General features: G+C 50.8%; 1 protein-coding gene across 1 annotated transcript in view; it reads left to right on the top strand.

Annotated features, from left to right (window-relative positions):
• The window catches only part of bcl2l12 (BCL2 like 12), a 26,972-nt gene extending 758 nt beyond the window's left edge, over positions 1 to 26,214 (top strand). The window contains exons 2-7 of the mRNA XM_070862371.1: positions 12,610 to 12,813; positions 13,712 to 14,334; positions 16,862 to 16,981; positions 17,369 to 17,457; positions 20,745 to 21,008; positions 24,339 to 26,214. Of these exons, the coding sequence (XP_070718472.1) occupies positions 12,617 to 12,813; positions 13,712 to 14,334; positions 16,862 to 16,981; positions 17,369 to 17,457; positions 20,745 to 21,008; positions 24,339 to 24,386 (1,341 nt within the window). The 5' untranslated portion in view covers positions 12,610 to 12,616 and the 3' untranslated portion in view covers positions 24,387 to 26,214. The remainder of the gene's footprint in view (positions 1 to 12,609; positions 12,814 to 13,711; positions 14,335 to 16,861; positions 16,982 to 17,368; positions 17,458 to 20,744; positions 21,009 to 24,338) is intronic.
• Positions 26,215 to 27,158: the final 944 nt, after the last annotated feature.

Below are 27,158 nucleotides of genomic sequence, written 5' to 3'. Positions count from 1 at the left end.
GGGCACAGGCCGCAGGCTCCTGCTGGTGTGCTGAGTACATGTGGCAGCTTCTCACTCTGGGCAGTGAGAGACACAATGCCAGGAGCCGGGATCAAAACTTTAACCCCACAAATGTCAGCACTTAAACTTCCAGCAAGTTAGTTCACTGCTCAGTTGCTCAGTGAGCAGCACACTCGCCTCTGGGTCAGAAGGTTGTGGGTTCAAGTCCCACTTCAGCACATAAATCCAGGCTGACACTCCCAGTGCAGTGCTGAGGGACTGTCGGAGGGGCAGTACTGAGGGAGCGCTGCACTGTCAGAGGTGCTGTCTTTCAGATGAGATGTCATCTTCTCTCTCAGGTGGACGTAAAAGATCCCACGGCACTATTTCAAAGAAGAGCAGGGGAGTTATCCCCAGTGCCCTGGGGCCAATATCTATCCCTCAATCATCATCACAAAAACAGATTATCTGGTCATTATCAGATTCCTGTGTGTGGGAGCTTGCTGTGCGCAAATTGGCTGCTGCGTTTCCCACTTTACAACAGTGACTACACTCCAAAAGTACTTCATTGGCTGTAAAGCGCTTTGAGACGCCCGGTGGTCATGAACGGCGCTATATAAATGCGAGTCTTTTTTCTTTTGAAGAGCGCATTCTCTCGCCGTGGCCTGAATTTGCCTTTTCCAGTGGCAAAGGCAGGTCCAGATATTTTAATGTTAGATTTGCCTGGTTTCACTTGCAACGAAACCAGCACCACAACAATCCACCAATTTCAATAAAAACAAAGCTTACCGATACCGGCAACGCTGCCGGGAATGTAATTGCTTTAGTTTCCTGGATGAGTGGTTAGATGTAATTTATCAGATGAATTGGGGAAACGCCCATCATTTAGATAAGCAAATCATGTCAAATGAACCTGATTGCTCAATTCTTGGAGATTAAGAGGAAATCAGCAGCCTAAAGGTGGGAAGGAAGCAGTTTCGGGAGTGACTCCTGATCAGAGCTCCTTACTCTTAACCCTCTTTTTTCTTTTTACATAACCTTGCATTTATAGGCACCATTTAAGTATATAAGAATATAAGAAATAGGAGCAGAAGTAGGCCTTTTGGCCCCTCAAGCCTTCACCGCCATTCAATAAGATCATGAGCAAGTATTTATTTAAATGGAGAAAGATTGCAAAGTGCCGCAGTACAGCGGGACCTGGGGGGTACTTGTGCATGAAACACAAAAGGATAGTATGCAGGTACAGCAAGTGATCAGGAAGGCCAAAGAAATCTTGGCTTTTATTGCACAGGGGATGGAGTATAAAAGCAGGGAAGTCTTGCTACAGCTACGCAGGGTATTGGTGAGGTCACACCTGGAATACTGCGTGCAGTTTTGGTTTCCATATTTACGAAAGGATATACTTGCTTTGGAGACAGTTCAGAGAAGGTTCACTCGGTTGATTCCGGGGATGAGGGGGTTGACTTATGAGGAAAGGTTGAGCAGGTTGGGCCTCTATTCATTGGAATTCAGGAGAATGAGAGGCGATCTTATCGAAATGTATAAGATTATGAGGGGGCTTGACAAGGTGGATGCAGAGAGGATGATAAGGGAGACAAGAGTTATGGGGAGCGGGTCTACTCCTGCACCTATTTTCTATGTTTCTATGTTTTCTATGTTTCAATAAGATCACCTCTCATTCTTCTAAACTCCAATGTGTATAGGCCCAATCTTTCCTCAAATGACAACCCCTATTTCTCAGGAATCAACCGAGTGAACCTTCTCTGAACTGCCTCCAATGCAAGTATATCCCTCCTTAAATACTTGGACCAAAACTGTACACAGTACTCCAGGTGTGGCCTCACCAATACCCTGTACAGTTGTAGCAGGACTTCCCTGCTTTATACTCTATCCCCCTTGCAAACGAGGGGGGCCGAAATTGCCCCTTTTTTGCGCCCCGTTAGGGAAGCGCTAACTGGGCACAATTGCCTTTACGCCCGGGGGGGGGGGGCAGCAGTAACACCTCAGGCAGACTTGCATTTATATAGCGCCTTTCGCGACCACCAGACGTCTCCAAGTGCTTTACAGCCAATGAAGTACTTTTTGAAGTGCAGTCACTGTTGTAATGTGGGAAACACGGCAGCCCATTTGTGCACAGCAAGCTCCCACAAACAGCAATATGGTGGCCAGATAATCTGTTTTTGTTATCTTGATTAGGGATAAATATTGGCCAGGAGGACTGGGGAGAACTCCCCTGCTCCTCTTCGAAATAGTGACATGGGATGTTTTACGTCCGCCTGAGAGAGCAGACGGGGCCTCGGTTTACCGTCTCATCTGAAAGGCGGCACCTCCGACAGTGCAACGTTCCCTCAGTACTGGCCCTCTGACGTTGCAGCACTCCCTCAGCACTGCCCCTCCGACAGTGCGGCGCTCCCTCAGCACTGCCCCTCCGACAGTGCGGCGCTCCCTCAGCACTGCCCCTCCGACAGTGCGGCGCTCCCTCAGCACTGCCCCTCCGACAGTGCGGCGCTCCCTCAGCACTGCCCCTCCGACAGTGCGGCGCTCCCTCAGCACTGCCCCTCCGACAGTGCGGCGCTCCCTCAGCACTGCCCCTCCGACAGTGCGGCGCTCCCTCAGTACTGCCCCTCCGACAGTGCGGCGCTCCCTCAGCACTGCCCCTCCGACAGTGCGGCGCTCCCTCAGCACTGCCCCTCCGACAGTGCGGCGCTCCCTCAGCACTGCCCCTCCGACAGTGCGGCGCTCCCTCAGCACTGCCCCTCCGACAGTGCGGCGCTCCCTCAGCACTGCCCCTCCGACAGTGCGGCGCTCCCTCAGCACTGCCCCTCCGACAGTGCGGCGCTCCCTCAGCACTGCCCCTCCGACAATGCGGCGCTTCCTCAGCACTGCCCCTCCGACAGTGCGGCGCTCCCTCAGCACTGCCCCTCCGACAGTGCGGCGCTCCCTCAGTACTGCCCCTCCGACAGTGCGGGGCTCCCTCAGTACTGCACTGGGAGTGTCAGCCCAGATTTATGTGCTCCAGTCCCTGGAGTGGATCTTGAACCCAGGACCCTTGGACTCGGAGGCGAGTGTGATGCCCACTGAACCACTGCCGACACTCGGGGTTCGCTCTGTTAAGTATTTGAATTGTGAAAAGGGTAGTGATGGTAAAAGGCAATGTGTTAGTGACTGCAGCTCGACCCTCCTGCTGATATACTGCCGGTTCATACCTTTACAACAGTGACTACATTTCAAAGCATGTCATTGGCTGTAAAGCACTTTGGGATGCCCTGAGGTTGAGAAAGGTGCTATATAAATGCAGGTGCAGCAGGCGGTTAAGAAAGCAAATGGCATGTTGGCCTTCATAGCGAGGGGATTTGAGTACAGGGGCAGGGAGGTGTTGCTACAGTTGTACAGGGCCTTGGTGAGGCCACACCTGGAGTATTGTGTACAGTTTTGGTCTCCTAACCTGAGGAAGGACATTCTTGCTATTGAGGGAGTACAGCGAAGGTTCACCAGACTGATTCCCGGGATGGCGGGACTGACCTATCAAGAAAGACTGGATCAACTGGGCTTGTATTCACTGGAGTTCAGAAGAATGAGAGGGGACCTCATAGAAACATTTAAAATTCTGACGGGGTTAGACAGGTTAGATGCAGGAAGAATGTTCCCAATGTTGGGGAAGTCCAGAACCAGGGGTCACAGTCTAAGGATAAGGGGGAAGCCATTTAGGACCGAGATGCGGAGGAACTTCTTCACCCAGAGAGTGGTGAACCTGTGGAATTCTCTACCACAGCAAGTTGTTGAGGCCAATTCACTAAATATATTCAAAAAGGAGTTAGATGAAGTCCTTACTACTCGGGGGATCAAGGGGTATGGCGAGAAAGCAGGAATGGGGTACTGAAGTTGAATGTTCAGCCATGAACTCATTGAATGGTGGTGCAGGCTAGAAGGGCCGAATGGCCTACTCCTGCACCTATTTTCTATGTTTCTATGTTTCTAAGTCTTTCGCGTCTTTTTTTTCCCGCTCCTAGTTATTTGTCAGAGTTTAGAAGAATGAGAGGAGATCTCATTGAAACATACAAAATTCTCACAGGGCTTGACAGGGTAGATGCAGGGTGATGTTTCCCCCGGGCTGGGGAGTCTAGAACCAGGGGTCACAGTCTCAGGATAAGGAGTCGGCCATTTAGGACTAAGATGAGGAGAAATCTCTTCACTCAGAGGGTGGTGAATCTTTGGCATTCTCTGCCCCAGAGGGCTGTGGAGGCTCAGTCTTTGAGTATATTCAAGGCTGAGATTGATAGATTTTTGGATATTAAAGGAATCAAGGGATATGGGGATCGGGCGGGAAAGTGGAGTTGAGGTCGAAGATCAGCCATGATCTCATTGAATGGCGGAGCAGGCTCGAGGGGCCGAATGGCCGACTCCTGCTCCTATTCCATGTGCTCTTACTCTGGGATTTCTGCCTGCTGCCACAGACCCACGTGTTGGGGATCCGGGGGAGCCCAGCTGAATGCTGGATTGTGCCAACCGTGCTGTGGGGAGGGAGTCTCTCGCAGGCAGACTGATTCAATCCTCCCCCCCCCACGCCCCACAGCGCTGCTCTTCAGCTGATTTATGAATAGCTCTGACCGTGACCCTGGGAACTCTCCTCTCGTGTTCCCGCTGCGTGCTGTGCTCCAGTTTCTCACTTCCTCTTCCCGGGTTGTTTATTTCAAATCTGAACCAAAATGTACCACAGCTTATTTCTGCAGCCTGCCTGACTGTCTCCCCTCTCTGTCTGTCTGCCTGTCTCCCCCCTCTGCCTGCCTATCTGTCTGTCTCCCCTCTCTCTGTCTGTCAGTCTGTCTGTCTCCCCCCTCTGCCTGCCTATCTGTCTGTCTCCCCTCTCGTCTGTCTGTCTGTCTGTCTCCTCCCTTTGACTGTCTCCCCTCTCTGTCTGTCTGTCTGTCTGTCTCCCCCCTCTGCCTGCCTATCTGTCTGTCTCCTCTCTCTCTGTCTGTCTGTCTGTCTCCTCCCTTTGTCTGTCTCCCCTCTCTGTCTGCCCGTCTCCCCCCTCTGTCTGCCTATCTGTCTGTCTCCCCTCTCTCTGTCTGTCTGCCTGTCTGTCTCCCCTCTCTCTGTCTGTCTGTCTGTCTCCCTCCTTTGTCTGTCTCCCCCCTCTGTCTGCCTATCTGTCTGTCTCCCCTCTCTCTCTCTGTCTGCCTGTCTGTCTCCCCTCTGTCTGTCTGTCTGTCCGTCTCCCCTCTCTGCCTGTTTGTCTGTCTCCCTCCTTTGTCTGTCTCCCCCCTCTGTCTGCCTATCTGTCTGTCTCCCCTCTCTCTCTGTCTGCCTGTCTGTCTCCCCTCTCTCTCTCTGTCTGTCTGTCTGTCCATCTCCCCTCTCTGCCTGTTTGTCTCCCCCATCTGCTGTCTGATTGTCTCCCCTCTCTGTCTGTCTGTCTCCTCCCTTTGTCTGTCTGCCTGTCTCCCCCCTTATCTGTCTATTTCCCCCCTCTGTCTGTCTATTTCCCCCCTCTGTCTGTCTGTCTCTGTCCCCTCCATCCGTCTGTCTGTCCATCTTCCCCTCTCTGCCTGTCCGTCTCCCCCTTCCGTCTGTCTGCCTGTCTCCCCCTTCTGTCTATCTGTCGCCCCCCTCTGTCAGTCTGCCTATCTCCCCTCTCTGTCACAAAAGCAAAATACCGCAGATGCTGGAACCTGAAATAAAAACAGAATATGCTGGAAATCTCAGCGGGTCAGGCAGCATCTGAGGAGAGAAACAGAGTTAACAGCACGCGTTTGAAATGTGACCGATTGTTGAGGAAGTGCAGGGACAGTGAAAGGGGGAGGCGAGGAAATAACAAAAGGGAAGATCTGTGATCGGGGGGAAAGGAGGAGAGATTAGAGAGAGATTTACTTGTACTTCTTTCAATTTAATATACTGTATTCGCTGCTCACGATGTGGTGTCCTCTACACTGGGGAGACCAATCAGGTTGCGGTGACCGCTTTACAGAACACCTCCGTTCAGTCCGTAAGCGTGACCCTGAGGCCTGTCCCTTTAATTCCCCACTCCACTCCCACTCTGACCTCTCCATCCTTGGCCTCCTGCACTGTTCCAACGAAGCTCAACATAAGCTCGAGGGACAGCACTTCATCTTTCGTTTAGGCACTTTACAGCCTTCTGGGCTCAACATCAATTTCAGAGCGTAACCTCTGCCCATATTTTGTTCCCTTTCTTTCCTTTTTTTTTTTAACAACCCTTTTTATTTATTTTCTCTCTCTCTCTTTCCCAGGGCAGCTGGTAATAATTCCGCCATTCACACACCCTATCTCGACTCATCTTTTGTTTCCTAACTTGCGCCATTGACGTCTCATTTTGGCCCGTCATCCCCTTTGTCTCTCGTTGCCCGTGGGGAGCGGCAAACTCCACACAAAGGGTTATGCCACGTTCAGGTTCATCGCCCCCGTCATCAGCGGCAGAACTAGAATTGCCGCTCCTTCATCAGCCTGGCTCGTTGCGTCTGGGACACGAGGTTATTAGCGGGGTTACGGGTTGAGGCCGTGGTTTGGAATGGGATTAGCTGGAGGGCTCTTGCAGAGAACCGGCATGGGCCAAATGGCCACCTCCTGTGCAGTAACTTGTGGGTTCAAGCCCTGCTCCGGGACCAGGGTGCGTCACTTCGGCTGACTGAGGGCGTGTTGCATTGTCACAGGCACCATCCTTATGGGATGTTAAACCGTGGCCCCGTCTTCCTTATCGGTTGGCTCCTTATCCTCCTTTAAGATCCTCTTTGAGACCTGTAATGTATTTGCTTCATGGATTCTTTGCTTAAGAATTCACAGCAACACATTGCTATTAAGAACCAGTTGGTTTATTAACAAAGGTTTAACAATCACACTACACATTACCAGTTCATCCACCAGGCTCACAACCACCTGCCCCATTGTGGATCCCCCGAACCCAACTGGCTGGGGTTTTATTGAGTCTTGTGAACATCACGTGATTGGCTAAGCCACTCACAACCCAACAGCTCTACAACTATTTTAAGTTGAACCTATAAATCAAATGCCCCCTTCAAGGAGCACTAAAAGCAACAAATAAACAAATTAAACTTCAGACATTAAACGGATCAAATTAAAATTTGGTTGCCGGGAGTGATGACGCACTCCAGTCCCTCCGGCGCCCACCTCTCGTGGAAGGCCGCGAGCGTACCGGTGGACACCATGTGCTCCATCTCCAGGGACACCCTGGCTCGGATGTTACCGCGGAAGAGAGGCAGGCAATCGGTCAACAGCTCTACAACTATTTTCGTAGAAACTTAAACAGGTGCCCCTTTTTGGCACTAGAACCCACAAATTAACAATTTAAAACTGTAACGAAAACTTTTAATCCAATTTAAATGTGGTTGCCGGGGGTGATGATGCACTCATGTCCCTCCGGCGCCCACCTCTCACGGAAGGCCGCGAGCGTACTGGTGGACACCGCGTGCTCCATCTCCAGGGACACCCTGGCTCGGATGTAACTGCGGAAAAGAGGCAGGCAGTCGGGCTGAACGACTCCCTCGACCGCCAACTGCCTGGACCGGCTGATGGCCCCCTTGGCCAGGCCCAGGAGCAGTCTTACGAGGAGGCCTTCCGACCTGCCCGCTCCCCTCCGCACAGGCTGCCCGAAGATCAGGAGCGTGGGACTGAAAGTGCAGCCAGAAATCGAGGAGCAACCCTTTCAAATATTGGAACCCCAACAGCTCAACAAATATTTTTAGTTGAACGTTAATACAAGTGCTCCCATATTAAACTTTAGACAAAAAAAACTCAAATTAAAATCTGGTTGCCAGGGGTGATGATGCACTCCAGTCCTTCTGGTGCCCATCTCTCGTGGAAGCCCGTGAGCGTACCAGTGGACACTGCGTGCACAACCAATATACAGACCTGTGAGCATACTCGCAGGTGTATATACATTACAAAACCCACCTCTGTGACCAGGTTTTTTTGCTCCATCCATCCAATCACTGCTCAGTTGGATGGGCACCTACTTAATTCCCATGCACCTCTGAAGCACCTTGGGATGATTTTATGCATTAAAGATATAAATGGTGGTTATGCGGATGTAGATCGCTTGGCACTATTCAAAGATCGTGGTGTCCCAGCCAACAATTTTCCCTCAACCACTGCCAGCAAAGGATAGATAATATGGAATTACACAGTGTTTACAGCCCAGAAACAGGCCACTGGGCCCCACCGCTCCATGCCGGGGTTTATGCTCCACACCAGCCCCCTCCCACCCCTCTCCATCTCACCCCATCACCATATCCTTCTATTCCTTTCTCCCTCATGTGTTTATCCAGCTTCCCCTTAAATGCATCAATACTATTCGCCTCAACCTCTCCCTGTGTCAGCGAGTTCCGCATTCTCATCATTCTCCGAAAGAAAAAAATAAAAATTTGCATTTATATAGTAACTTTCATGAACACCGGACGTCTCAAAGCAATTTACAGCCAATGAAGTACTTTTGGAGTGTAGTCACTGTTGTAATGTGGGAAACACGGCAGCCAATTTGCACACAGCAAGCTATGCGATAATAACCAGATAGTCTGTTTTTTTGTTAAGTTCATTGAGGGATAAATATTGGCCCCAGGACACCAGGGATAACGCCCTTGCTCTTCATGGAATCTTTTATGTCCACCTGAGAGAGCAGACGGGACCTCGGTTTAACGTCTTATCCGAAAGACAGCACCTCCGACAGTGCAGCGTTCCCTCAGTACTGCCCCTCCGACAATGCGGCGCTCCCTCAGTACTGCCCCTCCGACAGTGCAGCGTTCCCTCAGTACTGCCCCTCCGACAGTGCGGCGCTCCCTCAGTACTGCCCCTCCGACAGTGCAGCGCTCCAACAGTGCAGCGCTCCCTCAGTACTGCCCCTCCGACAGTGCGGCGCTCCTTCAGTACTGCCCCTCCGACAGTGCGGCGCTCCCTCAGTACTGCCCCTCCGACAGTGCGGCACTCCCTCAGCAGGAGTAAAGAAGTTTCTCCTGAATTCCCTATTAGATTTATTAGTGACTATCTTATATTGATGGCCTCTAGTTCTGGAAGGCACCCAAAAGTGGAACATTTCTCCACATATTTCTCTATCCTATTGAACCCTTTCTGAGTTTTAACGACTTCTATTAGGTCACTTTGCTTTTCTAGAGAGAAGAGCCCCACCTGTTTAGCTTTTCCTGATAGTTACAACAGTTCTGGTAAAATTCTTGCAAACATTTTTGTACATTCTCCAGCGCCTCTGTATCCTTTCTGTAATATGGAGACTACAACTGTATGGTCTATATAAATTTAACATAACTTCTCTATTTTTCAATTATATTGTTTGCGAAATGAGGAATGTGCACCACTGACTGGTCATTCCTCTCAATACTATATGCAAAATGGCCACCACATTTATTACATAACATGTGTAACTACATTCCAAATCTTTCAATGTAGGTGAAGCATTTTAGGATATTGGCCAAGAACTGGGAGAACTCTCCTTCACCACACATCTGAACAGACAGGACCCTCACTTTAACGTCAGTTTTGAGAGGATGGTACTCCGACAGTGCAGCGCTCCCTCAGTACTGCCCCTCCGACAGTGCGGCGCTCCCTCAGCACTGCCCCTCTGACAGTGCGGCGCTCCCTCAGCACTGCCCCTCCGACAGTGCGGCGCTCCCTCAGCACTGCCCCTCCGACAATGCAGCGCTCCCTCAGCACTGCCCCTCCGACAGTGCGGCGCTCCCTCAGCACTGCCCCTCCGACAGTGCGGCGCTCCCTCAGCACTGCCCCTCCGACAGTGCGGCGCTCCCTGAGCACTGCCCCTCCGACAGTGCGGCACTCCCTCAGCACTGCCCCTCCGACAGTGCGGCGCTCCCTCAGCACTGCCCCTCCGACAGTGCGGCGCTCCCTCAGCACTGCCCCCCCGACAGTGCGGCGCTCCCTCAGCACTGCCCCTCCGACAGTGCGGCGCTCCCTCAGTACAGCCCCTCCGACAGTGAGACGCTCCCTCAGCACTGCCCCTCCGACAGTGCGGCGTTCCCTCAGTACTGCCCCTCCGACAGTGCGGCGCTCCCTCAGTACTGTGCGGCGCTTCCTCAGTACTGCCCCTCCGACAGTGCAGCGCTCCAACAGTGCAGCGCTCCCTCAGTACTGCCCCTCCGACAGTGCGGCACTCCCTCAGTACTGCCCCTCCGACAGTGCGGCGCTCCCTCAGTACTGCCCCTCCGACAGTGCGGCGCTCCCTCAGTACTGTCCCTCCGACAGTGCGGGGCTCCCTCAGTACTGCCCCTCCGACAGTGCGGCACTCCCTCAGCAGGAGTAAAGAAGTTTCTCCTGAATTCCCTATTAGATTTATTAGTGACTATCTTATATTGATGGCCTCTAGTTCTGGAAGGCACCCAAAAGTGGAACATTTCTCCACATATTTCTCTATCCTATTGAACCCTTTCTGAGTTTTAACGACTTCTATTAGGTCACTTTGCTTTTCTAGAGAGAAGAGCCCCACCTGTTTAGCTTTTCCTGATAGTTACAACAGTTCTGGTAAAATTCTTGCAAACATTTTTGTACATTCTCCAGCGCCTCTGTATCCTTTCTGTAATATGGAGACTACAACTGTATGGTCTATATAAATTTAACATAACTTCTCTATTTTTCAATTATATTGTTTGCGAAATGAGGAATGTGCACCACTGACTGGTCATTCCTCTCAATACTATATGCAAAATGGCCACCACATTTATTACATAACATGTGTAACTACATTCCAAATCTTTCAATGTAGGTGAAGCATTTTAGGATATTGGCCAAGAACTGGGAGAACTCTCCTTCACCACACATCTGAACAGACAGGACCCTCACTTTAACGTCAGTTTTGAGAGGACGGTACTCCGACAGTGCAGCGCTCCCTCAGTACTGCCCCTCCGACAATGCGGCGCTCCCTCAGCACTGCCCCTCTGACAGTGCGGCGCTCCCTCAGCACTGCCCCTCCGACAGTGCGGCGCTCCCTCAGTACTGCCCCTCCGACAGTGCGGCGCTCCCTCAGCACTGCCCCTCCGACAGTGTGACGCTCCCTCAGCACTGCCCCTCCGACAGTGCGGCGCTCCCTCAGCACTGCCCCTCCGACAGTGCGGCGCTCCCTCAGCACTGCCCCTCCGACAGTGCGGCGTTCCCTCAGCACTGCCCCTCCCACAGTGCGGCGCTCCCTCAGCACTGCCCCTCCGACAGTGCGGCGTTCCCTCAGCACTGCCCCTCCGACAGTGCGGCGCTCCCTCAGCACTGCCCCTCCGACAGTGCGGCGCTCCCTCAGTACTGCCCCTCCGACAGTGCGGCGCTCCCTCAGTACAGCCCCTCCGACAGTGCGACGCTCCCTCAGCACTGCCCCTCCGACAGTGCGGTGCTCCCTCAGCACTGCCCCTCCGACAGTGCGGTGCTCCCTCAGCACTGCCCCTCCGACAGTGCGGCGCTCCCTCAGCACTGCCCCTCCGACAGTGCGGCGCTCCCTCAGCACTGCCCCTCCCAAAGTGCGGCGCTCCCTCAGCACTGCACTGTGGGTGTCAGCCTAGAGTCTGGACTCATGTTCTGGAGTTTCTGGGGCTTGAACCCACGGCCTTCCGAATTACCAGCAATGGTGTTGCCAACTCAGCCAAGCTGGCACTCTTGTACGGTGCCACTCAAATTGCGCTCCCTAGTCTCGACTCAAGTGTCAGCCGTGGCTCAGTGGGCAGCACACTCGCCTCTGCATCAGAAGGTTGTGGGTTCAAGTCCCACTCCCGGTACTTGAGCACAAAAATCTCGGCTGACACTCCTGGTGCAGTGCTGAGGGAGTACCGCACTGTCGGAAGTGCCTTCTTTCGGATGAGATGTTAAGCCGAGTCTCGGTCTTAAATGGCCGATCCCTTATCCTGAGACTGTGACTCCTGGTTCTAGACTCTCCAGCCCGGGGGAAACAACCTCTCAGCATCTACCCTGTCAATCCCCTTCAGAAGAATGAGAGGTGATCTTATTGAAACATATTAGATTCTGTGTTGCTTATGTCACTGCTGTTGGGCCGAGTTTACGTTGAACGTTCTCCCTCTTTGGTGAATCTGATTGCAGATTCTACAAATCCCCTCCGAGTACAGATGCAACGACATTAGCGTCCTCGATCTGGCCAACATCCCCAGCATTTAAGCACTGACCACACTCGATCAGCTCCGCTGGGCAGGCCACATTGTCCGCATGCCAGGCACGAGACTCCCAAAGCAAGCGCTCTACTCGGAACTCCTTCACGGCAAACGAGCCAAAGGTGGGCAGAAGAAACATTTCAAGGACACCCTCAAAGCCTCCCTGATAAAGTGCAACATCCCCACCGACACCTGGGAGTCCCTGGCCAAAGACCGCCCTAAGGGGAGGAAGTGCATCCGGGAGGGCGCTGAGCACCTCGAGTCTCGTCGCCGAGAGCGTGCAGAAATCAAGCGCGTGCGGCAAACCTGTCCCACACTTACTCTCAACCACTGTCTGTCCCACCTGTGACAGAGACTGTAATTCCCGTATTGGACTGTTCAGCCACCTAAGGACTTATGTTCAGAGTGGAAGCAAGTCTTCCTCGATTGCGAGGGACTGCCCATGATGGTGATGGTGTCTAATGTGCGATGGTTGTTATTTCTGTTCCTTTAGCTCCGTGATGGGAGCGCAGGTGCCGGATTCCGTGACGGCAGAGGGTGAGCTGAGCCAGGCGGAGAGGCACAGCCTCATCGTCCTAAAAAATGAAACAAAACTGGTGATGGAGGCCTTCCTGCGGAGGATGTTGACGTTTGACGAGGCCGCCACCGTTGGTCATGTTGGGCGTTACTACCACGATGCCAAGAAGTTCATATCGAAGTAAGTTACCCTTTCTGTGTGTCAGCCGTGGCTCCGTGGGCAGCACACCTCTGGATTAATTGTCCGGTAACATAACCAATATGCTCGCGGGCGGGGAAGTGGAGTTGAGGCCGGGATCGGATCTGCCACGATCTTATTGAATGGCGGGGCAGGCTCGAGGGGCCAAATGGCTGACTCCTGCTCCTAATTCTTCTCGTGTTCTAATGCTACCGTTTCCCCTGAAGGTTTTAATTGGCACACGCGGGCCTTCATAGCGAGAGGATTTGAGTCTAGGAGCAGGGAGGTCTTACTGCAGTTGTACAGGGCCTTGGTGAAACCACTGAATATTGCGTACAGTTTTGGTCTCCTAATCTGAGGAAGGACATTCTTGCTATTGAGGGAGTGCAGCGAAGGTTCACCAGACTGATTCCCGGGATGACATATGAAGAAAGACTGGTTCGACTAGGCTTATATTCACTGGAATTTAGAAGAATAAGAGGGGATCTCATAGAAACATATAAAATTCTGACGGGTTTAGACAGGTTAGATGCAGGAAGAATGTTCCCGATGTTGTGGAAGTCCGGAACCAGGGGTTACAGTCTAAGGATAAGGGGTAAGCCATTTGGGACCAAGATGGGGAGAAATTTCTTAACTCAGAGAATTGTGAACGTGTGGAATTATCTACCACAGAAAGTTGTTGAGGCCAGTTCGTTAGATATATTCAAAAGGGAGTTAGATGTGGCCCTTACGGCTAAAGGGGTCAAGGTGTATGGAGAGAAAGCAGGAATGGGGTACTGAAGGAATGATCAGCCATGATCATATTGAATGGTGGGGCAGGCCCAAAGGGCCGAATGGCCTACTCCTGCACCTATTTTCTATGTTTCTATGTCTCTGTTCAATATTTTTTTTTTGTAAACAGGACCCCCGAGAGCCAGGACCCCAACACCATTGTCAAACCGCACGCGCGGAGAAATACGGGCCGCAAGGAGAGTTTGGAGAAAGATGCAGAGGAGAAAAAGAAGAGTCTGAGGCGAGCCGAGGGGACGGAGGATGATACTGATTGGGACACGACAGACGAGGAGATATCCCAGGCGGAGGAGAAGAAGCACGGCTTCAGGACGACCATGAAGAGGCTGATCAGGCGGCAGAGGAAGAAGACGGCGGACGTTGCCTCCGACAAGAAGTCCAGGGATTCCTTGGAGCTGCTGGAAGACCGGGGAGCCGGGAAGAACGGCAACAAAGCTGACTCGAAGGCCAATTCCCTGAAGAGGCAGAAAAGCATCAACCCGTTGATCGCCTGCGCAGTCGGATCGGGGGATTCCGTGGCCAACGCGGTGACGGAGGCGGCCACAGAGGAGAGCGGCAAGCACAGCAACAAGAAGAAGAGCAGCCACCAGAGGTTTTTAAACCTGTTTCGGAGAATGTCGCACACGAAAGTGTCCGACTCTACCCCAGCGGCGGAGATAGAGAAGAGGCCTGAGCCTTCATCACCCCGGCCCAACACGCTACCCATAATCGTCAACTACATGAGCAGTGCTGATGGTGAGCCATTTGCCCTGCAGCAACTGTTGCGACCCTTCGTAGCAGCTTACCCCCGGTCTTTTAAAGGGTTCATTTTCTAGAGGGATTCAATTGAAAAGCAGAGAAGTTATGTTAAGAAAGAAAGACTTGCATTTATGTAGCGCCTTTCACGACCACCAGACGTCATTTTACAGCCAATGAAGTACTTTTGGAGTATAGTCACTGTTGTACAGTAGGAAACATGGCAGCCAATTTGCGCACAGCAAGCTCCCACCAACAGCAATGTGAAAATGATAATCTGTTTCTATGATGTTGATTGAGGGATAAATATTGGCCCCACGACACCGGGGATAACTCCCCCTGCTCTTCTTCGAAATAGCGCCCGTGGGATCTTTTATGTCCAGCTGAGAGAGCAGACGGGGCCCTCAGTTTAACGTCTCATGTGAAAGACGGCACCTCTGAGAGTGCGGCGCTCCCTCAGTACTGCCCCTCCGACAGTGCAGCGCTCCCTCAGTACTGCCCCTTCCGACAGTGCGGCGCTCCCTCAGTACTGCCCCTCCGACAGTGCAGCGCTCCCTCAGTACTGCCCCTCCGACAGTGCGACACTCCCTCAGTACCGCCCCTCCGACAGTGCAGTGCTCTCTCAGTACTGCCCCTCCGACAGTGCGACACTCTCTCAGTACTGCCCCTCTGACAGTGCGGCACTCCCTCAGCACTGCACTGAGAGTGTCAGCCTGGATTCTGTGCTCAAGTCCCTGGAGTGGGACTTGAACCCACAACCTTCTGACTCCGAGGCAAGAGTGCTGCCCACTGAGCCACAGCTGACATCGCTAGACTTGTATAGAACCTTGGTTAGACCACACTTGGAGCACTACGCACAGTTCAGGTCTCCATAGTATAAGAAGGACATAGAGGCATTGGATAAGGTGCAAAAAAGATTTACTAGAATGATGCTAGAACTGAGGGGGTTATACCGAACAGGAAAGATTGAACAGGCTGGGTCTCTGTTCTCTAGAAATGTGAAGACTAAGGGGTGACCTGGTCGAGGTCTTCAATATAATGAAAGGGGTCGATAGTGTAGATGTAGAGAGGATGTTTCCACTTGTGGGGTGAGACCAGAACTCTGAGCCATAAATATAAGATAGCCACTAATAAATGCAATCGGGAATTCAGGAGAAACTTCTTTACCCAGAGAGCGGTGAGAATGTGGAACTCGCTGCCACAGGGAGGGGTTGAGGCGAATAGTATCGATGTATTTAAGGGGAAGCTGGATAAACACATGAGGGAGAAAGGAATAGAAGAATATGGTGATGGGGTGAGATGGAGAGGGGTGGGAGGAGGGCTGGTGTGGAGCATAAACACCGGCACAGAGCGGTGGGGTCCAGTGGCCTGTTTCTGGGCCATAAATACTTTATAATGCCTCTCGGGGTTACCACTGACTAATTAGTGAAACAAGTGACTCAGTGGCCAGCTACAGTAAGAATGGCAAAGTAACTGGTTTCTGTTGCAATTGGCTAACTGCACAAGCCAGTGTGCTCCTGGGCCGTACAGCAACAGGAGGAGGCCATTGAACCCTTCGAGCCTGTTCCGTCATTCATCTGTCTCTGAACTCCCGTCTACCCAAATTGGTTCCGTAACCCTGAATAACCTTACTCAACAAAAAATCTATCGTGAGAACATAAGAAATAGGAGCAGGAGTCGGCCATCTGGCCCCTCGAGCCTGCTCCGCCATTCAATAAGATCATGGCTGATCTGATCTTGGGCTCAGCTCCACTTCCCTGCCCGCTCCCCATAACCCTTCACTGCCTTATCATTCAAAAATCTGTCTACTTCCACCTTAAATATAACCCTAACCCTAACCCAGCCTCCACAGCTCCCTGGGGCAGAGAATCCCACAGATTCATGGCCCTCTGAGAGAAGAAATTCCTCCTCATCTTAGTTCTAAATGGGCGACCCCTTATTCTTAAACTATGCCCCCTAGTTCTAGATTCCCCCACGAGGGGAAACATCCTCTCTGCATCTATCCTGTCAAGCCCCCTCAGAACCTTACATGTTTCAATAAGATACCTCTCATTTTTCTAAACTCTAATGAGTATAGGCCCAACCTGCTCAACCTTTCCTCATAAGTTGACCCCTTCATCTCAGGAATCAACCTCGTGAACCTTCTCTGAACTGCCTCCAATACAAGTATATCCCTCCTTAAATACGGAGACCAAAACTGTACGCAGTACTCCAGGTGTGGTCTCACCAACACCCTGTACAGTTGTAGCAGGGCTTCCCTGCTTTTATATCAATCTCAGATTTGAAATTTCCAATTGACCCTCCCCCAGCCTCAACAGCTGAAATGGGGGAGTGAGTTCCAGATTTCCCCCACCCTTTGTGTGAAGAAATGCTTCCTGAGGGCAAGAGTGAAGCACAGCTGGCACTGTGGCTGCGTGCAAACTCCCAGTGTGTTTTCCGGCCTTGTAGCGCTCTCGCGGCCAACCATGTTCCCTTTCTATGCAGCTCACCTCGAGCCTTCAGTGAACGTTTCTAAAATTGTCTCTAGGGTCAGCAGCAACCGAAAATGTTGAATTCTACTCCAAAGTGGCGAAGAAGCTGGATCGATTGGCACAGCAGTACTGCCATGAATTGAGCCCCAACGCTGAAGCTGACTCATCAGAGACAGGTACGTGTTGTCTGGAACCCCAGGGAGAGGGGGCGTCTGGAAACCAGGGGGAGGGAGGAGTATCTGGAACCCAGGGGGAGGGGGTGTCTGGAAACCAGTGGGGTGCGTGTTTGGGGACTAAGGGAACCGGGTTGAATGCTCCTGTATCCTAAAAAGGAGCAGCAGAATTTTTCCGAGGAGCGAGGTTACAAAAGCAAACCGCTCCCCCACGGCCCCCTTTCTCTCCATTCCCGAGGCTGCGGAGGGGTTTGTGAGCTGGGTGCCCCGCCTATCGGAAAGGCGAGGTGTACGATGTGGGCACAAAGGACTGGCTGCTGTGGATCGGGGCGGCTGCAGAGGTGTCATTTATGCCGCCTGACGTTCTGTTCTCGTTGAATTTTTCTTCAGTGAACAATAATGCGATGACTGACAAGGAGAAGATGATTGAGAAGATTGTGCTGATGCTGCAAGAGCAAGGAGATGGAATCAACAAGAAGGTGAGAGGCAGCGATGTGGGCTGAGGTTGGGCGTGCTGACCCGAGGCCCTGTGGAGACCTTGGGGCCGAAATTGCCCCGTTCGATAAGAGCCATGACCACGGGTGGGTGAAGACTCACCACCTAGTCGGCACGGAGTCACCGACATTTCATAAATTGCCCTCCATTTTTTTTTCCAGCACTGCTCGTCGCCGCACCCTGTGTCACCGTCCCTCGGGCACGCGCCGACCAACCGACAATGGTGCCCATGTGCTCAGCTGGGCCTCCAACAGGTAGCCCCGTCACCCCCCTCTTGGGTGCCAGGCTGCTGGCCCGGTGTAAGTGGTTTCCCTTGGGTGTTTTTGATGCACCCCATCGTTACACTAGTTCTAGACCTGGGAGTGATTACTGAACTGAACAGATGAATGAGTCACGGACAAATACCTCCGTCTCAACCGTCAATGCTTTATTAAAGCTACCTCAACACAGCGAAGCTATAAGTAAACACAGTGACGATGCAGTACAGTCCAATACCCTGGCATATCTAAACCGCCCCTTTCGCGAAGTACCCAACGTCTAAACCCTCTGCTCGCATCCACAGTGTATCCCCGAATCTGTACCGACTGGCTGGGCGTACCCCTATGGTCCTTGCAGCAAAACCTCCCCACTAAAACCCTCCTACGGCTTGGTTGGGCGAACACACACAACACCCCCTCACACAGTGGCTGTGATCTTAAAGATGCGTGGGCAGGGATGATGCTCACCGATTCGTTGGCTTACTCGCTGCTTCTCCTGGTGAAAACGTGTGTCTTCTGGTTCCGTACTGTCTATAGTATCCAAGTCCCAGTCTCAAATTTAGCTTGAGCAAGTTATTAGTTAAATGGAGAAAGATTGCAAAGTGTCGCAGTACAGCGGGACCTGGGGGTACTTGTGCATGAAAGACAAAAGGATAGTATGCAGGTACAGCAAGTGATCAGGAAGGTCAATGGTATCTTGGCCTTTATTGCAAAGGGGATGGAGTATAAAAGCAGGGAAGTCTTGCTACAGCTATATAAGATATTGGTGAGGCCACACCTGGAATACTGCGTACAGTTATGGTTTCCATATTTATGAAAGGATATACTTTGGAGGCAGTTCAGAGAAGGTTCACAAGGTTGATTCCTGAGATGAAAGGGGGTGTCTTATGAGGAAAGGTTGAGCAGGTTGGGCCTCTACTCATTGGAGTTTAGAAGAATGAGAGGTGATCTTATCGAAACGTATAAGATTATGAGGGGGCTTGACAAGGTGGATGCAGAGAGGATGTTTCCACTGATGGGGGAGACTAGAACTAGAGGGCATGGTCTTAGAATAAGGGGCCGCCCATTTAAAACTGAGATGAGGAGAAATTTCTTCTCTGAGGGTTGTAAATCTGTGGAATTCGAGTTGTGGAAGCAGTGATGGGGTATTGTGACTGGGCCGCAGGGGCTGTTCACCAACAGATTTTTTTAAGGGAACATTGCTCTCCCCGTAATTGAAGTCCCTCATCCCTGGAACCATTCTCGTAAATCTTTTCTGCTCCCTCTCTAAGGCCTTCACATCCTTCCCAAAGTGTGGTGCCCAGAATTAGACACAATTCTCCAGTTGGGGCCGAACCCGTGTTTGATACAGGTTCATCATAACCTCCTTGCTTTTGTATTCTATTTTTGCCTCTATTTATGAAGCCCTGGACTCCGTAAGCGTTTTTAACCGCTTTCTCAACCTGCCCAACCTGCCCTGCCACCTTCAACAATTTGTGCACATATACCCCAGGTCTCTCTGTTCGTGGATTGTATCCTTTAGTTTCTATGTCCTCTCCTTGTTCTTCCTACCAAAATGTATCACTTCACACTTTTCTGTGTTAAATTTCATCTGCCATGTGTCCGCCCATTTCACCAGCCTGTCTCTGTCTTCCTGAACTCTATCACTATCCTCCTCACTGTTCACTACACTTCCAAGTTTTGTGCCATCCCCAAATGTTGAAATTGTGCTCTGTACACCCACATCCAAGTCATTAATATATATCACAGAAAGCAGTGGTCCCAGTACTGACCCCTGGGGAACACCACTGTATACCTTCCTTCAGTCCGAAAAACAACCGTTCACCACTGTTCTCTGTTTCAAAGTATTGTTTTACTGTATATAATATTTAAAGTTACAATGTGCTTCATGTTAAACTTACTGCTGAAGCCATCCATCCATGGCGAGCTTTGTTACCTCTAGACTTGACTATTCCAACGCACTCCTGGCTGGCCTCCCACAGTCTACTCTACGTAAGCTAGAGTTGATCCAAAACTCGGCAGCTCGTGTCCTAACTCGCACCAAGTCCCACTCACCCATCACCCCCTGTGCTCGCTGCCCCATGTCCTGACTCGCACCAAGTCCCGCTCACCCATCACCCCCTCTGCTCGCTGACCTACATTGGCTCCTGGTTAAGCAATGCTTCGATTCCAAAATTCTCATCCTTATTTTCAAATCCCTCCATGACCTCTCCCTATCTCTGTAATATCCTCCAGCCCCACAACCCACCGAGATCTCTGCGCTCCTCTAATTCTGCCCTCCTGAGCATCCCTGATTATAATCGCTCAACCATTGGCGGCCGTGCCTTCTGTTGCCTGGGCCCCAAGCTCTGGAACTCCCTCCCTAAACCTCTCCGCCTCTCTACCTCTCTTTCCTCCTTCAAGTCCATGATAAGATCAGCCATGATCTTATTAAATGGCGGAGCAGGCTCGAGGGGCCGTATGGTCTACTCCTGTTCCTATTTCTTATGTTCTTATGTTCAAGACACTCCTTAAAACCTACCTCTTTGACCAAAGCTTTTGGTCACCTGTTCTAATTTCTATTTATGCGGCTCGGTGTCAAATTTTTTTCAAATCTCATAATACTTGGGATGTTTCACTACATTAAAGGCGCTATATAGAAACAGAAAATTGGTGCAGGAGTAAGCCATTCGACTCTTCGAGCCTGCACCACCATTCAATAAGATCATGGCTGATCATGCAACTTCAGTACCCCTTTCCTGCTTTTTCTCCACACCCCTTGATCCCTTTAGCCGTAGGGGCCACATTTAACTCCCTTTTGAATATATCTAACGAACCGGCCTCAACAACTTTCTGTGTAGAAAATTCCACAGGTTCACAATTCTCTGAGTGAAGAAGTTTCTCCTCATCTCGGTCCTAAATGGCTTACCCCTTATCCTCAGACTGTGATCCCTGGTTCTGGACTTCCCCAACATCGGGAACATTCTTCCTGAGTCTAACCTATAAATGCAAGTTGTTGTTGTACGCTCCTGCAGATAAAGGAAGACCCATTGCTCCAACGAACCATGAAGAGGATGTCGTACCGCAGCTTCACCAAGCTGGTGGAAGTCTTTACGGCCAATGTTGAGGAGCAGCACGAGGGTCCGACCACCAGCCCCGAGCTGACGAAGATCGCACTGACCATGGAACTGACCCGCAGGGTGGCCGGAATCAGCAGCCACCCCGTGCAGCAACTGATGGGCTACAGCATGCAGTACATGGACATGTTTGTCCCCTGGCTGCAGGAGAACGGCGGATGGGTGAGTGGGCCGTCGCTTGGCATTAGAAGAAGGGACCTTTTCCCTCCCCCGGGGTAATGTTGGCACCGGAAAGCCATGGGACTGAGGTCCCTACTGCCGACGCGGGAGGAATAATCAGCTCCTCCCTCCTTTACCGAAGTCTGTAACCACTGCAGGCACGTGCAGCCTCCAGCACCCGATGCTGAGAGAGGCAGAGAGGTTTAGGGGGGGAGTTCCAGAGCTTGGGGCCCCAGGCAGCTGAATGCACAGCCACCAATGGTGGAGCGATGGAAATCGGGGATGCTCAAGAGGCCAGAATTGGAAGAGCACAATTTGCGGCCAGGAAGTTCCTACAAACAGCAGATGGAATCAATGAGCAGTTAGTTAGTCTGCTTTTGATGGTAGTGGTAGGTGAGTGAGTGAGGGAGTAACATTGGCCAAGGCACCAGGAGAACTGCCCTTCAAAGGATGTTTTTACACCCACCTCCAGAAAGAAAGACTTGCATTTATATAGCGCCTTTCACGGCCACTGGGCTTTACAGCCAATGAAGTATTTTTGGAGTGTAGTCACTGTTGTAATGTGGGAAACGCAGCAGCCAATTTGCGCACAGCAAGCTCCCACAAACAGCGATGTGATAATGACCAGATAATGTGTTTTTGTTATGTTGATTGAGGGATAAATATTGGCCCCAGGACACCAGGGAGAACTCCCCTGCTCTTCTTCGAAATAGTGACGTGAGATCTTTTACATCCACCTGAGAGAGCGGACAGGGCCTCAGTTTAAAGTCTCATCCAAAAGACAGCACCTCCGACAGTGCAGCACTCCCTCAGTACTGCCCCTCCGACAGTGCAGCGCTCCCTCAGTACTTCCCCTCCGACAGTGCAGCGCTCCCTCTATACTTCCCCTCCGACAGTGCGGCACTCCCTCAGTACTGCCCCTCCGACAGTGTGGCGCTCCCTCTGTACTTCCCCTCCGACAGTGCGGCACTCCCTCAGTACTGCCCCTCCGACAGTGTGGCGCTCCCTCAACACTGCACTGGGAGTGTTAGCCTAGAATTATCTGCTCAAGACTCTGGAGTGGGACATGAACCCACAACCTTCTGACTCAGAGGCGAGAGTGCTGCCCACTGAGCCACGGATGACACAGATGCCACCGAACAGTGCAGAGCTCCCTCAGACCGGCACTGACCATGCCCCTAGTGGGGATTTGAACTTACAACCTTCTGACTCGAAGATAAGAGTGCTACCAGCTAAGTCACTCTTGTGTCTTTGCTCTACATTTAGCTCAGACACAGTTTGATTTAGAACATAAGAACACTAGAATTAGGAGCAGGAGTCAGCCATTCGGCCCCTCGAGCCTGCTCCGCCATTCAATAAGATCATTGGCTGATCATCGACCTCAACTCCACTTTCCCGCCCGATCCCCATATCCCTCGATTCCCTAGACTCCAAAAATCTGTCTATCTCAGCCTTGAATATATTCAGAGACTCAGCCTCCACAGCCCTCTGGGGCAGAGAATTCCAAAGATTCACAACCCTCTGAGTGAAGAAATTCCTCCTCATCTCAGTCCTAAATGGCCGACCCCTTCTCCTGAGACAGTGACCCCTGGTTCTAGACTCCCTAGCCCGGGGGAAACATCCTCCCTGCATCCACCCTGTCAATCCCCCTCAGAATCTTGTATGTTTCAATGAGATCACCTCTCATTCTTCTAAACTCCAGAGAGTATAGGCGCATTCTACACAATCTCTCATCATAAGACAGCCCTCTCATCCCAGGGAATCAGTCCGGTGAACCTCCGTTGTACTGCCTCCAAGGCAAGTATACCCTTCCTTAGATAAGGAGACCCAAACTGTGCACAGTACTCCAGGTGTGGTCTCACCAAGGCCCTGTACAATTGTAGCAAGACTTCCTTACTCTTATACTCCAACCCCCTTGCAATAAAGGCCAACAGGCCATTTGCCTTCCTTATTGCTTGCTATACCTGCATGCTAGCTTTCGGTATTTCTTGCACAAGGGACACCCAAATCTCTCTGAACACCACATTTAAAAGTTTCTCATCAATATTCTGTTCTCCTATTCTTCTTACCAAAGTGAATAACCTCACATTTCCCTACATCATCTCCTTTTAGCCAGTCCCTCGGAGTCGAGGATGACTTGCTGCCACACTAACACAAGTTCTCAGGTGACTGAAGAGTCCAATGCGGGACCTATAGTCTCTGTCACAGGTGGGGCAGACGGTGGTTGGAGGGACGGGTGGGTGGGTGGGGGGCCTGGGTTGCCGTGCGCTCCTTCCGCTGTTTGTGCTTGGGTCTCCGCGTGCTCCCGGCGAAGAGACTCAAGGTGTTCATCGCCTTCCCGGATACTCCTCCTCCACTTTGAGTGGTCTTGGGCCGGGGATTCCCAGGTGTCGGTGGGGATGTTGCACTTTTTCAAGGAGGTTTTGAGGGTGCCTTGAAGCGTTTCCTCTGCCCTAGATCTCTAACAAGCTGTTAGTATTTTTATTTACGAGTCAGAAGTTGCTAGTACACCATGGGGTTGAAATGTGTGTGCTTAGCCAGGCATGTGACAGTCAGTGATTATGGGCTTGACTGTATTGTATTGACTGTACTTGTGCATGAAACACAAAAGGATAGTATGCAGGTTCAGCAAGTGATCAGGAAGGCCAATGGTATCTTGGCCTTTATTGCAAAGGGGATGGAGTATAAAAGCAGGGAAGTCTTGCTACAGTTATACAGGGTATTGGTGAGGCCACACCTGGAATACTGCGTGCAATTTTGGTTTCCATATTTACGAAAGGATATACTTGCTTTGGAGGCAGTTCAGAGAAGGTTCACTCGGTTGATTCCGGGGATGAGGGGGTTGACTTATGAGGAAAGGTTGAGTAGGTTGGGCCTCTACTCATTGGAATTCAGAAGAATGAGAGGTGATCTTATCGAAACGTATAAGATTATGAGGGGGCTTGACAAGGTGGATGCAGAGAGGATGTTTCCACTGATGGGGGAGACTAGAACTAGAGGGCATAATCTTATAATAAGGGGCCGCCCATTTAAAACTGAGATGAGGAGGAATTTCTTCTCTCAGAGGGTTGTAAATCTGTGGAATTTGCAGCCTCAGAGAGCTGTGGAAGCTGGGACATTGAATAAATTTAAGACAGAAATAGACAGTTTCTTAAACGATAAGGGATAAGGGGTTATGGGGAGCGGGCGGGGAAGTGGAGCTGAGTCCATGATCGGATCAGCCATGATCTTATTGAATGGCGGAGCAGGCTCGAGGGGCTGTATGGCCTATTCCTGCTCCTATTTCTTATGTTCTTATGAATGAAACTCCTGTTTTTTTGGTCCTTTTGACAGATGATGGTGTTGCCTCTGGACGATGTGTCGGAACACCAAATAGACTGACTCCTGCCAAACAAAGGGAATTAAACTCCACGGAGAAGGGAGGAGAGTTGGCCGTTGCCTTGATCAAAGAAAAAGTACGAGTCTTTTTTAAAAAGCTAGAAACATGTTCGACGAGGCTACGGCCATCGAACAACCGAGCAGGCTCCTCGGATGAATGGGACAAAGGATTCTGCCTGCCATCGTGCTCCTGGGCATTTTCTGAGATTATTTACAGAGATGCATGGTGAAATCTCTGTGTTTCTTGTTTGCTGGTATTACTATCACAGTAGTTGTACTTTATACAAGTTATTTGGTGATGCAGTCTATGCCACCAGTATGAGCCCTATTTAATATGCATATTCAAAAAAAAAGGTTCCCTTTTTGCACCTCTCAAAGTCGCCTTGCAGCAACTTGGTGTCCTCCAAATATCTAAGCTTCGAATTAATGATGGCAAATAAGTCATATTATTAGTGTAGAAACAGCCTAAATTTGTGCCTTGTTTATCGAGGTGATGCTCCCCTGTTTTCAAAGGAACTATTCCACCGAATGATATCATTGGTTGAACGGATAATGCAAGGAGAAAATTCTCATCCTTGTTTACAAATCCCTCCATGGCCCTCTCCCCTCCCTATCTCTGCAATCTCCTCCAGCCCCACAACCCCCCCCGAGATGTCTGCGCTCCTCTAATTCTGCCCTCCTGACCATCCCTGATTATAATCGCTCCACCATCGGTGGCTGTGCCTTCTGTTGCCTGGGCCCCAAGCTCTGGAACTCCCTCCCTAAACCTCTCCGCCTCGCTACCTCTCTTTCCTCCGTCAAGACGCTCCTGAAAACCTACCTTTTTGACCAAGCTTTTGGTCGCCTGCCCTGATTTCTCCTTATGCGGGCTCGGTGTCAAATTTTTAAAAATCTCATAAGCGCCTTGGGACGTTTCACTACGTTAAAGGCGCTATATAAATGCAAGCTGCTGAGATGTGGGCTATAACATCAGAGGAACAGAGGAAGCAAAGAGAGAGAAAAAAGTATTTAAGAAAACTGACCGCATGTTGGAAATCTACCTCGCTCTCACCAGCAGATTTCACGATAGATACATTCATTGTTAGAATTCAAAGGGTGTGCAATTTCTGATTTGGACTTTTGGTTTAACTGTATCACTCTATTGGAGTGTCAGCTGTGGCTCAGTGGGCAGCACACTTGCCTCTGAGTCAGAAGGTTGTGGGCTCAAGTCCCGTTCCAGAGCCTTGAGCACATAAATCTAGGCTGACACTCCCAGTGCAGTACTGAGTGAGTGCCGCACTGTCGGAGATGCCGTCTTTCAGGTGAGACATTAAATGGAGGCCCCGTCTAAAGTGGACGTAAAAGATCCCACGACACTATTTCAAAGAAGAGCAGGGGACTTATCCCCGGTGTCCTGGGGCCAATATTTATCCCTCAATCAAAATAACAAAAAAACAGATGATCTGTGTCATGTATTCAACCAGCATTGTAACCCATGTATAATCTGACCTCAGTTGTACACTGTGAGAACAATGACCACTAGGTGGTGAACTTGTGGGAGACACTCCTAACCTGGACCTTCAGGTATAAAAGAGGAAGCTCCACCCACTTTCATGACTTGAGTGCTAAGGAATAAAGGACAGGTCACAGACTGACCTTCTCTCAAGCATGGGCCTCGTGTGCATTTATACTGTATAGTAAGGACGTATCAATCTGGGTCAGTATCACATTGCTGTGTGTGGGAGCTTGCTGTGTGCAAATTGGCTGCTGCGTTTCCCACATTACAACAGTGACAACACTCCAAAAGTGCTTCATTGGCTGTAAAGCGCTTTGAGATGTCCGGTGGTCGTGAAGGGCACTATATAAATGTAAGTCTTATTGCTTTGTATGGTGAGTAAGCCCTGTGCAACCAGCCTTGATCAACAAATACTGATGGTCCATAAGTTGTCCAGTCATCAGTGAGTAAATCAAACTGGTAAAGTTCAGCAAACTGAGCACATGTAGGTGGCATAGACTGCATCACCATCCGCCTCTATTTATTAATCTGTTGCAGTGTTGAATGTGGGGAAGGGGAGAAATGCAAGGAAACTTTGTTCAATGGTGCAGTACGGGGCTGGGGGGAGTATCTGTGCGGACATCACAGACGAACATCTCCCACCTGTTCCGAAGCTGGGGTATATTGCTTTTGTTGGTGTAACTGTCAAAGATTTGGCGCACGTTTGACAGGAGTAGATTGTATTCCCAATGGAGAAGCTTCCTTGGAAGTTAATCCCTCATTTCCTGTCCGGTTGGACGAGCTGTAGATCCCACATTGGGACGTTGCCTCCCAGAAACGACTGGCAGGGTGGTGTGTTTACTTGTACAGTTCCTTCTTTTTTTGTTTTGATATGTCATTTGAAGAATTAACCTATGGAGAGGGAGAGATGAACCGGTTAGGCTGCGCAATTCTCCCCAGGCGGATTATCTGTAGCTGTTGGTACAGAGTGTCGCTGGTACAGATCGCCCGCAAATGGTACATGATGAATGTCCGACTAATACCTCTTGTCACAAGGCTTTATTCAGCTTGCTACAACTTTAATTCAGCACAAAGGGAGTCTCTAGAGCAGGACTATCTCCCGCTCTTTTGCAGCTGCTGTCAGTAATTTGCTTGATCTCCGTGGTTATCAGGTGTGTTCGACGACACAGGCCCCATTTTGTGTCCGGCCTTGAATTCTGTTTTAGTCTGCCGAGACACGGCAACCTACGATCGGCTTGAAGCCGCTGAGAACGGCAACTCAGAGACCTTCTTAACCTAGT

This window comes from Pristiophorus japonicus, chromosome 19 (genome assembly GCF_044704955.1).
Source record: "Pristiophorus japonicus isolate sPriJap1 chromosome 19, sPriJap1.hap1, whole genome shotgun sequence".
NCBI lineage: Eukaryota > Metazoa > Chordata > Chondrichthyes > Pristiophoridae > Pristiophorus > Pristiophorus japonicus.
Note: the sequence above shows the minus strand (reverse complement) of the source record. Positions and strands in the feature narration are given on the sequence as shown.